At 45.1% G+C, this 12,295-nt stretch overlaps 1 protein-coding gene across 1 annotated transcript; it reads left to right on the top strand.

Moving 5' to 3' along the window:
* Positions 1-6,623: 6,623 nt before the first annotated feature.
* LOC119354248 (histone H2A.4) lies at positions 6,624-7,687 on the top strand. Its single transcript, XM_037620964.1, has 2 exons — positions 6,624-6,903; positions 7,175-7,687. The coding sequence occupies exons 1-2, from the start codon at positions 6,715-6,717 to the stop codon at positions 7,391-7,393; spliced, it is 408 nt and encodes a 135-aa protein (XP_037476861.1). The 5' UTR covers positions 6,624-6,714; the 3' UTR covers positions 7,394-7,687.
* Positions 7,688-12,295: the final 4,608 nt, after the last annotated feature.

The raw sequence follows: 12,295 nt of genomic DNA, 5'->3' as shown, positions 1-12,295 counted from the left end.
CTTCAAGTTGCTTGTTCTTCTAAGTGAATGTGATCGGACCCTTCCCCCTCTATGCTAAACTCAACCTAGTCTATTCACAAATTCTTCATGTGCGTTCTATTTGAAACTCGTTCAAAATCTTCACTGTGTCCTTTTCAGCTGAAGAAATTGCGAACAGAACTTTAAAATCTATCTTATCTAAATTTTCGGCTTTGCCGCTCAAACTGTTCCACATTCTATGCGATGTTTATCTATTCACCCACGATCGCACACGATCGTCACCTCTCTATTCGTGGGTGACACATGTCAAGCGAATGAGAAAGGTCAGGGGCACGTTCGTCCTATTTCCTCGGGCGAGCGGTTTTTTCACTTCGGCTATAAATACTCCTCTCCCTTCCTCACTTCACTTTTACTCCGCTCGATCTCACTCCCTCGCTCGAGCTTCCCAACCCTAGCGTCGCCGCTACCTCCATCGTCGCCGATGAGGAAGAGCTTCACTGCCTCGACCTTGTCGCCGCCGTACTCACGCCGGAGGCGGATTTCTTCACTCCGCCGCCGCCATAGCTGTCTTCCTCGGCCAAGTTAGGGCGTGGAAGATCTGAACCGACAAGCTTCAAATCTACACTTCCTAGTTCATCGTGTTCTTCGTCAAGGGTAATTAAAAGTTACTTTTACTGCCCTTGTTGATTCTGATGTTTTCTTCAAATCTTCAAAAGGTGTTTATTCCTCAACTATCCACACACTAAACACCTCTCATATCATCTATTCTTGATCTGTTTCTCTAAGCAACATTTTTCTTCAAGATTCCTCAATTGTGTGGATTTTCAAATTTGTACAACTCTGGAACCTAAGTCAAAGAATGCTTAGTAAAATTCTTCAAGACTCATCTGGTCAATTTCCTCAAACTTGTTTTTTTTGCAAAAACTTCTGAGAACGCATATGACCTCTCCAAATTCTTCGCACCTATACTCTGTTCACAGGTACTCATGTCCGCTACTGAATCATTAGGTTATCATCAACTTAACTCATTTGCAGCTTTCCTCGAAGAAAAGTTGCATACCTCTTCAGAGAACTCAATTGCTAAAAACCCTCAGCTGAAGAAAATGGTAGATGGCAAGAAACCTCAGAAGGGAGGAAAGAGGCTGGAAGTCAACACTGCGTTTGAAATCCCTGAGGACATATACAAGGATTATTGCACTCCTGATGAGGCCACTCATGGAAAGGAAACCAAGAATGAGCGCAAAGTGTGCATCCAAAGAATAGAGAGGAGATGGGCACGGGAATGGAGGGAATACATATATGTCACTCCCAAGTATATGAAGAAATTCGCTCTTCATCCTCCATGCCCAAGACCTCCGTTGGCACCTGGCCAAGTAGCTGATCCCACCAGCCTCAAGCGTGGTGAGGATTATCCTGATGAATGGGCCAAGCGCCAGGCCAAGCTTGCCAAAGTTGTTAAGGAAGCAGTGAGGAAATTTACTGAAGACACTGCTGTTGCTGCTGCCACTGCTGAGGCCTCTGCAAGTAAGCCCAAGAAGGCTATGCAAAAGAAGCCGGCTCATAAGCCAAGTGCTTCTACTCAAATGCCCTCTCAGCCAAGTTCCTCAGCTATGCCCTCACAACCAGTTTCTTCAAAGCCCTCATGACAAATTCCTCAACCCTCACCTGCTCCTTCAAAGTCCTTGGCTGGTCCGACCAAATCCTCAACACCTGTGCATCTTGCCATGTGCCAAAGGACAATAGGCATCTCCATTGCCTCAGGAGCATCTGCTAGTTCAGAAGAAAATGAAGCCACTGACAAGCTCCTATGACAATCCAATTGATGATGTTGTTGTCTTGTCCATGCCATCAAAGGACCTTGTTCCTTTTGATAAAGAATACGTGATCCCAAGCGGATCAGATGATGACATTCCTTCTGCTGCCTCGTCAGAGCAGTTGGATGAAGAAATTGAAGTTGATGAAAACCCTTCAACCCCAATTATCTCATCGCCCATGCCTCAGTTCACTGCTGGAGAGGCTGGCATTGAAGAAATGGATGAAGAAGTCGACGTGGACATTGGAAGCACTACTCTAGTGATGAATGATGACTTTTGGGAAAGTCAGCACCCCAATTCTCCTCTGTTCACACCTCTTCAACAAATTCCTCAGTCCCCTGTAGCTACTGAAGTACAAGTGGGATCTGAAGAACCACATGCAACCCCATCTGTTCATGAAGAAATTCCAGCCACTAGTGTTGAAGAAAATGTAAATGAAGAATTGAAATCCCAGGCTGCCACTTAAGAAGGACCTGAAAATCCTCAGCCTGTGGAACCTGAGATCGAGATCCCTGAGGTTGTGAAAGTGCGTTATATCGACTAGAGGGGGTGAATAGGCGATTTTTATAAATTCTTCACTTAGGAATTTCAGGGTGAGGAAATTCCTGAGTGAAGAACTACTTGCAGCGGAATAAGTACTCAGAAGTAAACATAACAGAACATGAGCATTGTCTTCATGATGAAATGAAAACAAGCACAAAGTACAGAAAGCGTAAACACAGGATAAATAGAATGAAGACAAATAGACTGAAGAAATTGAGCTGAGGAAATAGAGAAAGTCTTCAGTTAAAGTCTTCAAACAGATATGAAGAAGCACACAGCACAGAAATGAGGAAATGAAAGGGTTGAGGAAATGGAACCAGTTAGCTCGGTGAAGACAATGACTTGGTAGACCAGTTCCAACTGTTGTGATAGTTGTACGTCTGGTTAGGGCGGCTAGGTATTTAAACCTGAGGACACACAGTCCCGGACACCCAGTCCTGAACACGCACCTCAGGACACTTAGTCCTCACTGTATTCCCCTTGAGCTAAGGTCCCACAGATCTCACCCAATTACTCGTGGTAAGTCTTCATGTGACTTCCAAACCTTCATAGACTTGGTCACTCGGTGATCCACAATTTCCTCTTGGATGCTCTAGACCATGACGCCTAACCATGTGGAAGATGCACAGCCTTCAAAGGTAACAAGTGTCGGATGCACGCAGGATCAATCTCTTCAGTGATGCTCAATCACTTTGGGTTTGTAGGTGTTTGTGTTTGGGTTTTCCTCACTTGATGATTTTCACTCAAAGTCCTCGAAGGATGTGATGCTCTCAAATGACAAGTGTCAGTTTCTCTCGGAGCAGCCAACCAACTAGTGGTTGTAGGGGGCGGCTATTTATAGCCTAGGGAGCAGCCCGACATGATAAGACATAAATGCCCTTCAATGATATGACCGTTAGGTGGGTAGATATTTTGGGACAGCTGACGCATAGCACAACAACGGTCGGAATTTTTAGTATCAAATTCCTCAGGGCTATCATGTTCCTCACAGTGTAGGCAATCCGCGCTGGCGAATTCCTAACTCCTCAGTCAGAACAAATTCCTCGGAGACAGAAGAACTTTGTCTCTGTCACTGAAGAAATTGACTGAACTGTATGAGATTTCCAATGGCTTCACTCGAAGGGATTGGTAGGTGTAGGATTTGAGTTGAGGAACACTTGGAAATTTTTCCTTAGTATTTCCTCGACCCCTTTAATAGTACGGTGTTTCCTATGACTCAAGAAAGAGAAAAAGAAACTACGAAAACAAAAAGTCTTCACGCTTCATGTTCCTCGAATGAATACCAAGTCTTCAGGATTACACCAATTTCTTCACTTTCAAAGTCTTCAGAAAGTATTCAGAAATACAAAGTCTTCAGTCGAAGAACTTCATTTTCAGGGGTCGATTTTCTCTGTAAATATCAAACTCCTCATAGACTTATAGACCTGTGTACACTCACAAACGCATTAGTCCCTTAACCTATAAGTCTTCAATACACCGAAATCACTAAGAGGCACTAGATGCAATTACAACTACAACAACCACATTTCTTAACGCTTCGGCTTAGCGATCTAAAGGGTATGTAGATCCAATCTCTCCTCTCGTAGATGTTCATATCCTAGATTGATCTTGGTGAGTGTAGGAATTTTTTTATTTCCCATGCAACGTTCCCCAACATCAACAATATGTTATCCACACATACTTATCAGAAATGCTATAGAGTTCCCACTCACTCTCTTGTAAATACAAGTTTCTTCATAAACTTCGTATAAACCCAAAAAACTTTGATCACCTCATCAAAGCGTATATTCCAACTCCGAGATGCTTGCACCAGTCCATAGATGGATCGCTGGAGCTTGCATACCTTTTTAGCATCATTAGGATCAACAAAACCTTTGGGTTGCATCATATATATCTTTTCCTTAAGGAAAGCGGTTTTCGCATCCATGCGCGAGATTTCATTAATAAAATATGCAGTAATTGCTAACATAATTCTAACAGACTTAACCATTGCTATGGGTGAGAAAGTCTCATCGTAGTTAACTCATTGAACTTGCCAAAAACCCTTTGCGGTCAGTCGAGCTTTATAGACAGTGACATTACCATCAGCATTTGTCTTCTTCTTAAAGATTCATTTGTTCTCGATGGCCTGTCGTTCATCAGGTAAGTCTATCAAAGTCCACACTTGGTTCTCATACATGGATCCTATCTCGGATTTCATGGCTTCTAGCCACTTGTCAGAATCCGGGCCCATCATTGCTTCCTGATAGTGTGTAGGCTCATTGTTGTATAACAACATGACTTCCATGACAGGATTACCGTACCACTCAGGGCAGTACATGTCCTTGTCGACCTACGAGGTTCGGTACTGACTTGATCCGAAGTTTCATGATCATCATCTTTAGATTCCTCTTCAATTGGTGTACGCATCATAGGAACACCTTTATGCGATGCGCTACTTTCAGATTCAAGTGAAGGTTCGATAACCTCATCAAGCTCTATCTTTCTCCTACTCACTTCTTTCGAGAGAAAACTCTTTCTCTGGAAAGAATCCATTCTTGACAACAAAAATTTGCCTTCAGATTTGTGATATAAGGTATTATATGAAGATGCATTTCTCCTCTTTGGATTCGAGCTTATCATGCATAAGTACCGCATCCCAAAACTTTAAGAAACGTCAACATAGGTTTCTTGCCAAACCATATTTCGTATGGTGTCATATCATGGATTTAGATGATACCCTATTTAAAGTGAATGTATTTGTCTTTAATGCATAATCCCAAAATTATAGTGGCAAATCTTCATCTCGACCGGAGGCACAAAGAGTTGCTCTCAACCTACTGCACATATTGGAAATATTTATTATTAGATTCCTTCGGGTATGATATAGAAACTGCTAGCTAATTTTTATGTAGGAGATGAAACAATACATCCCGATATGCACTTAATCTACGTGGATGGAATTTATGGATTGTTTAAGTTTGCAGGTTTATCCGACGATGGAGTTAAGAAAAAGATTTTCCCTTTATCTTTGGAGGTAAAGACATTGGCATGGTATATCATATATGCTATGTGATGATATTGAACATGCGATTGAAACCAATTGAAATTGCAATTTCATCGAAAGTTTTATCCTATGCATCTGGTTCATCGTAACCAGAATTATATGTATATTTTTTGGCCTCGTGAAGAGAAAGTATCGTTTAAGCTTATGGAAGGTTTAAGTACATTATGTACAAATGCCCAATCATTAGCTCTCAAGAGAAATTATCATACATAATTTTTATACTCGGTTTTCTCATAATGATCGATCCATGCTTGATTCCTTTTATACTGGTTATTTTACGAAAAAACTATTGAATTCAAACGAGGTCTTCTGAAAATAATTAAACACAACTATGAAGATTAAAAAGTCGACAAAGGTAAAACCAGGTATAAAACTTGAGTTTTGTGTTAAATCTTCATATTTTGTTTGAATAAGCTGAACTTGTAGTAGCCCTTACCCTGCTTAATGAAACCTCGGCAATTTAAAGATGTCGAGGTTTTGAAGTTCCATTGTGCATTATCTCGGAAAAAAAAGGTCTTATTGTCCATTCCGTAGCATTAGGCTGGTCACAATGGGGAGGAACTTAGGAGTAACATCACACACTCCAATACAACTTTGTTTATGTGTCACATATTTAATGAAGAGAGAGGTGCTTGTGGTAACTAGCTAAGTTACCGGAACATCACACACTCCAAGAAACAATGAGTCTATAACCTAATAAATACATTGTTGCATGACACTACATAGATATTCCTACCCACTGTGGAGGTAGTAACATAGTCTAGGAAAATGTCTAAGTTACTAGACTATGTTCTTGCCCATTGTGACTAGCCTTAATACACATACATATGCATGTGGTTGCAAAAGTACATACTCCTACTCCATAGGTCGGGAGTTACATTATTGTTTTTTTAAGGCAAAGTTACATTATTGGTGGACCAAGCACGCATCTTTACTGGAGAAGAAATAACACCGACAAGTGGGCCATATAGAAAATTAAAACACGTGACCACTCCGTCGATTCCCATAGAGACCTGGACTCCCGCGGAAAGTCCAAAACGAAAACCTTCCCCGCCCCATATGCCCCCGCCCTCCCGCCGCTTCCGGATCCGAACCCTCGCGGCTCCGTCCCTCGCATCCACCGTCCAATCTCGCGCATCCCACGGCCCAAACCAGCGATCCGCGTGATCGCCGCCCATTGGCTGTCGCCCCGTCCCCACCCTCCTATATATTCTCCCCCCGCGCTGAGCGAAACCTCCCACCTGCGTCCCTCTCGCCTCCACCGCCTCCTGTCCCCTCGCGCGTTCCGTCTCCCAGTAGCGGCTCCCGTCGTTCCCCTCCTCGGTTGCTGAGATGGCCGGTCGTGGGAAGGCAATCGGCGCCGGCGCGGCCAAGAAGGCGACGTCCCGGAGCTCCAAGGCTGGGCTGCAGTTCCCCGTGGGAAGGATCGCCAGGTTCCTCAAGGCCGGCAAGTACGCCGAGCGCGTCGGAGCCGGCGCCCCCGTCTACCTCGCCGCCGTCCTTGAGTACCTCGCCGCTGAGGTGCGATTCTCGCGGATCTCATCCTTGCCCCTGTTCTCGCGGTATTCTATTCCTTGATCCGGTTCCGTCGTGGGTTCCGACAAATCGGGCTATTCTTAGATCTGTTTAGAACCGTGCCGTCTGTTAATAGCAATGCGTCGAAACCGAAGTTATTTTCGCGTATAAATTCGTCAAGATAAGGTTTCTCGGGTGCAGAATCGATGTGCTTTCCTTTGTATTCATTGCATTGGTTGCTGCTTGTTCTAATCTGGTCGTCCTTCCCCATATCTAGGTCCTGGAGCTGGCCGGAAACGCCGCCAGGGACAACAAGAAGACCCGTATCGTGCCGCGCCACATCCAGCTCGCCGTGCGCAATGACGAGGAGCTGACCAAGTTGCTCGGCGGCGCCACCATCGCCAGCGGCGGTGTGATGCCCAACATCCACCAGCACCTCCTCCCCAAGAAGGCCTCTTCCTCCAAGGCGTCCACCGTCGATGACGACGACAACTGAGGCCCTGACCTTTCCCTCGCTGTCACCGCCCGCACCATGGATTACATTTGCATCACAAAGACGAAGGAGTTTCTTGTTTCGTAGGATTTAGTGTCTTGGTTTTCAGGAGAGTCCCGGATGGTATGGTATTAGGAGAATTTCTAGTTGGTGGTCGGATTGGTTGCTTTCATCCCATGGCTGTGAATATGGCAAACAAATTTTCGGGTGTTTAAACTCAGATGTAAGGCTGCTTGATCTTGTCCGGTTTCCATGGTTGAAGAAATTGAAAGGAACTCAACTTTAAGCTATTACCAATTTTGTCGCTCATTGTTCTAATCGTACCTGTTATTTGATTTGCCCGAAGGATTCATAGTGATAGGTTTTTAGTAGTATGTGATTATATCGTGCTTTAGTAAATTTGGTATTTCTTGTCGTGCTCTACGAATGATGTGTAACCAAGATCCATCTCCCTTTCTGGGCGATGCAGGCTGCAATGATTGAAGAACGTGCTGTTAAGCTATCACGAAATTGACTATTTAACTGGACTTACAAGTGCTCCACGGATTCCATTATGGAACGTTATATTTTCACAAACTTGATTCCAAATTAGTATCCTTGCATCCCACAACGATCGTTGCATATGCTTGCTTGGCAGTGGAGGTAGATGCATCACGGACGAAGGGCGCGCGCATGGCATACTGCGTCTCTGCGCCAAAAATCGAGTAATCGACGGCTCAGGTGTACCGGCGACGCGACAGCTGAAAAGAGTCGTGCTATACACACGACCGGACATACGTCTGATGGAAAGAGTACCAGCCGGCTCCAGGCAAATTTAACAATTTTGATTTGTGGATGAAATCATTTCATAAAATAAATTGTTTGTAAATTTTTTTCACTCAGCTGATCTTTTTAAGTGGCGCCCGACACGAAGGCGCCACACTACACTGTGCAACGCCTGACTGATATGCGCTACACGCCTGGCCAGCGTTGCACTTTGGACTGTCTAAAAATTGCTAAGTCAATGTGCAGAGTCTAAGAGATAGGCGTTGCATTAGTGGTTGCACTACAAAATGAAGCAACCACTAGTGCAACGCCTAGAAGCTAGTCGCTACAATGTATAGTGTGACGCCTAGCTCTCAGGTGCTGCACACTGACTTAGTAATTTTCGGATAACACGGGTGCGACGCTGGCCAAGCGTGTAGCGCCTATCTGTGAGGCGTTGCACAGTGTAGTGTGGCGCCTTCGTGTCAGACGCCACACAAAAAGATCACCCGCGTGAAATAGTTTCACGGGCAGTTCATTCTGTGATTTAATTTCGTCCACGGGTCAAATTTGTCAATTTTGCCGCCACTGGATCACGTCCGAATCACCGCGTGAGGGATCACCTGGTCGGATTGGGCGCATCGCTCTTCTCACCTGGTCGAGGCAGGGGCGGTGGTTGCAAGGGAAGACAACGCCAACATGGTTCGAGGCCGACGCTTGGGCGGCTACGGCGAGCTGCCGGAGCAGGGCGGCGGTAGAGTCCAGCAGCTCGAGCCGGTCGCTGGCGGCGATTGGCACCGGCGAGGAGTCAAGCTGAGCGGAATGGCCATTGCTTGGGTCGCCGGAGGGGATTCGAGAGGAGGGAAGGAAGTGGGAGAAGAAGTGTTTGTTGGGGATCATAGCAATAATTCAAAAAATTTCCTACGTGTCACCAAGATCAATCTAGGAGATACTAGCAACGAGAGAGAGGGAGTGCATCTTCATACCCTTGAAGATCGCTAAGCGAAAGCGTTGCAAGAACGTGGTTGGTGGAGTCGTACACGCAGCGATTCAGATCGCGGTTGATTCCGATCTAAGCGCCAAACAACGGCGCCTCCGCGTTCAACACACGTGCAGCCCGATGATGTCTCCCACGCCTTGATCCAGCAAGGAGAGAGGGAGAGGTTGGGGAAGACTCCGTCCAACAGCAGCACGACGGCGTGGTGGTGGTGGAGGAGCGCGATACTCCTGCAGGGCTTCGCCAAGCACTACGAGAGACGAGGAGGGAGAGAGGTAGGGCTGCGCCTTGGGAGAGAGAGACTCGTGTGTTCTGCAGCCCCAAAACCTCCACTATATATAGGGGCAAGGGCAAGGGAAGGCGCCCTAGGGTTTCCCCTAGGGGGGGCGGCGGCCAGGGCAGATGGGATCTTCTCTTTGGATGACTTGACCTCCAAGCCAGGAGGTGGGAATCCTAGATGGGGCGTCCCAAAACCCCTGGTCACGTGGGAATAGGTGAGGGGGCGCGCATCCCCTTAGTGGGCTGGTTTGCCCCCTTCCCTTGGCCCATGAAGCCCCCCAACACTTGCCAGAGCTCCCGAAACACCTTTCGGTCATGCTGGTCATCACCTGGTACCTCCGAAACACTTTCAGACTCCAAAACCCTTCGTCCAATATATCAATCTTCACCTCCGGACCATTCCGAAACTCCTCGTGACGTTCGGGATCTCATCCGGGACTACGAACAACATTCGGTAACCGCGTACATACTTTTCCTATAACCCTAGCGTCATCGAACCTTAAGCGTGTAGACCCTACGGGCTCGGGAATAATGCAGACATGACCGAGACATCTCTCTGGTCAATAACCAACAGCGGGATCTGAATACCCGTGTTGGCTCCCACATGTTCCACGATGATCTCATCGGATGAACCACGATGCCAAGGATTCAGTCAATCCCGTATACAATTCCCTTTGTCTACCGGTATAGTACTTGCCCGAGATTCGATCGTCGGTATCCCGATACCTTGTTCAATCTCGTTACCAGCAAGTCTCTTTACTCGTTCCGTAACACATCATCCCGTGATCAACTCCTTGGTCACATTGTGCACATTATGATGATGTCCTACCGAGTGGGCCCAAAGATACCTCTCCGTTTACACGGAGTGACAAATCCCAGTCTCGATTCGTGCCAACCCAACAGACACTTTCAAAGATACCCGTAGTGCACCTTTATAGCCACCCAGTTACGTTGTGGTGTTTGGTACACCCAAAGCATTCCTACGGTATCCGGGAGTTGCACAATCTCATGGTCCAAGGAAATGATACTTGACATTAGAAAAGCTTTAGCAGACGAACTATACGATCTTGTGATAGGCTTAGGATTGGGTCTTGTCCATCACATCATTCTCCTAATGATGTGATCCCGTTATCAATGACATCCAATGTCCATGGTCAGGAAACCATGGCCATCTATTGATCAACGAGCTAGTCAACTAGAGGCTTACTAGGGACATGTTGTGGTCTATGTATTCACACATGTATTACGGTTTCCGGTTAATACAATTATAGCATGAACAATAGACAATTATCATGAACAAGGAAATACAATAATAACCATTTTATTATTGCCTCTAGGGCATATTTCCAACAGTCTCCCACTTGCACTAGAGTCAATAATCTAGTTCACATCACTATGTGATTGCAATGAATCCAACACCCATGGTGTTTGTTCATATCTTGCTTGTGAGAGAGGTTTATTAGTCAATGAGTCTGAACCTTTTAGATCCATGTGTGCTTTACAAATCTCTATGTCATCTTGTAAATGTAGGTACCACGCGCTACTTGGAGCTATTCCAAATAACTATTCTACTATACGAACCCGGTTTACTACTCAGAGTCATCTGGATTAGTGTCAAAGTTTGCATCGACGTAACCCTTTACGACGAACTCTTTTACCACCTCCATAATCGAGAAAATTCCTTAGTCCACTAGTTACTAAGGATAAGTTCGACCGCTGTCGTGTGATCCATTCCTGAATCACTCTTGTACCCCTTGACTGACTCATGGCAAGGCACACTTCAGGTGCGGTACACAGCATAGCATACTGTAGAGCCTACGTCTAAAGCATAGGGGACGACCTTCGTCCTTTCTCTCTCTTCTGCCGTGGTCAGGTCTTGAGTCTTACTCAATATTCACACCTTGTAACACAGCTAAGAACTCCTTCTTTGCTGATCTATTTTGAACTCCTTCAAAATCTTGTCACGGTATGTATTCATTCGAAAGTACTATTAAGCGTTTTTGATCCATCCTTATAGATCTTGATGCTCAATGTTTAAGTAGCTTAATCCAGATTTTCCATTGAAAAACACTTTTCAAATAACCCTGCATGCTTTCCAGAAATTCTACATCATTTCTGATCAATAATATGTTAACAACATATACTCATCAAAAATTCTATAGTGCTCCCACTCACTTCTTTGGAAATACAAGTTTCTCATAAACTTTGTATAAACCCAAAATCTTTGATCATCTCATCAAAGCGTACATTCCAACTCCGAGATGCTTACGCCAGTCCTCAGAAGGATTGCTAGAGCTTTGCATACGTGTCAGCATCTTTCAGGATTGATAAAACCTTCTGGTTGTATCACATACAACCTTTCCTCAAGAAAAATGTCGGGGAAACAATGTTTTTTACATCCTATCTGCAAGATTTCATAAATAATGCAGTAACTGCTAACATAATTCCAACAGACTCTTAGCATCACTACGAGTGAGAAAGTCTCATCGTAGTCAACTCCTTGAACTTGTCGGGAAACATCTTAACAACAAGTCGAGCTTTCTTAATGGTGAAACTTACCATCATTGTCTGCCTTCCTTTTAAAATCTATCTGCACCCAATAGCCTTACGACCATCAAGTGGTTCTTTCAAAGTCTATACTTTATTTTATACATGGATCCTCTCTCCGATTTTATGGCCTCGAGCCATTCTTCGGAATCTGGGCCCACCATCACTTCTCCATAGCTCGTAGGTTCATTGTTGTCTAGCAACATGACTTCCAAGATAGGATCATGTACCACTCTGAAGTAGTATGCATCCTTGTCGACCTATGAGGTTTGGTAGTGACTTGATCCGAAGTTTCATGATCACTATCATAAGCTTCCACTTCAATTGGTGTAGGTGCC

Source organism: Triticum dicoccoides, chromosome 2A, assembly GCF_002162155.2.
Source record: "Triticum dicoccoides isolate Atlit2015 ecotype Zavitan chromosome 2A, WEW_v2.0, whole genome shotgun sequence".
NCBI lineage: Eukaryota > Viridiplantae > Streptophyta > Magnoliopsida > Poales > Poaceae > Triticum > Triticum dicoccoides.
This window is presented reverse-complemented; position numbering and strand designations above follow the sequence as displayed.

Coding starts and splice junctions, on each gene's coding strand:
- LOC119354248 (XM_037620964.1), top strand. CDS start 6,715: ATGGCCGGTCGTGGGAAGGCAATCGGCGCCGGCGCGGCCAAGAAGGCG. Junction 6,904..7,174: donor TTGAGTACCTCGCCGCTGAG/GTGCGATTCTCG, acceptor CCCCATATCTAG/GTCCTGGAGCTGGCCGGAAA.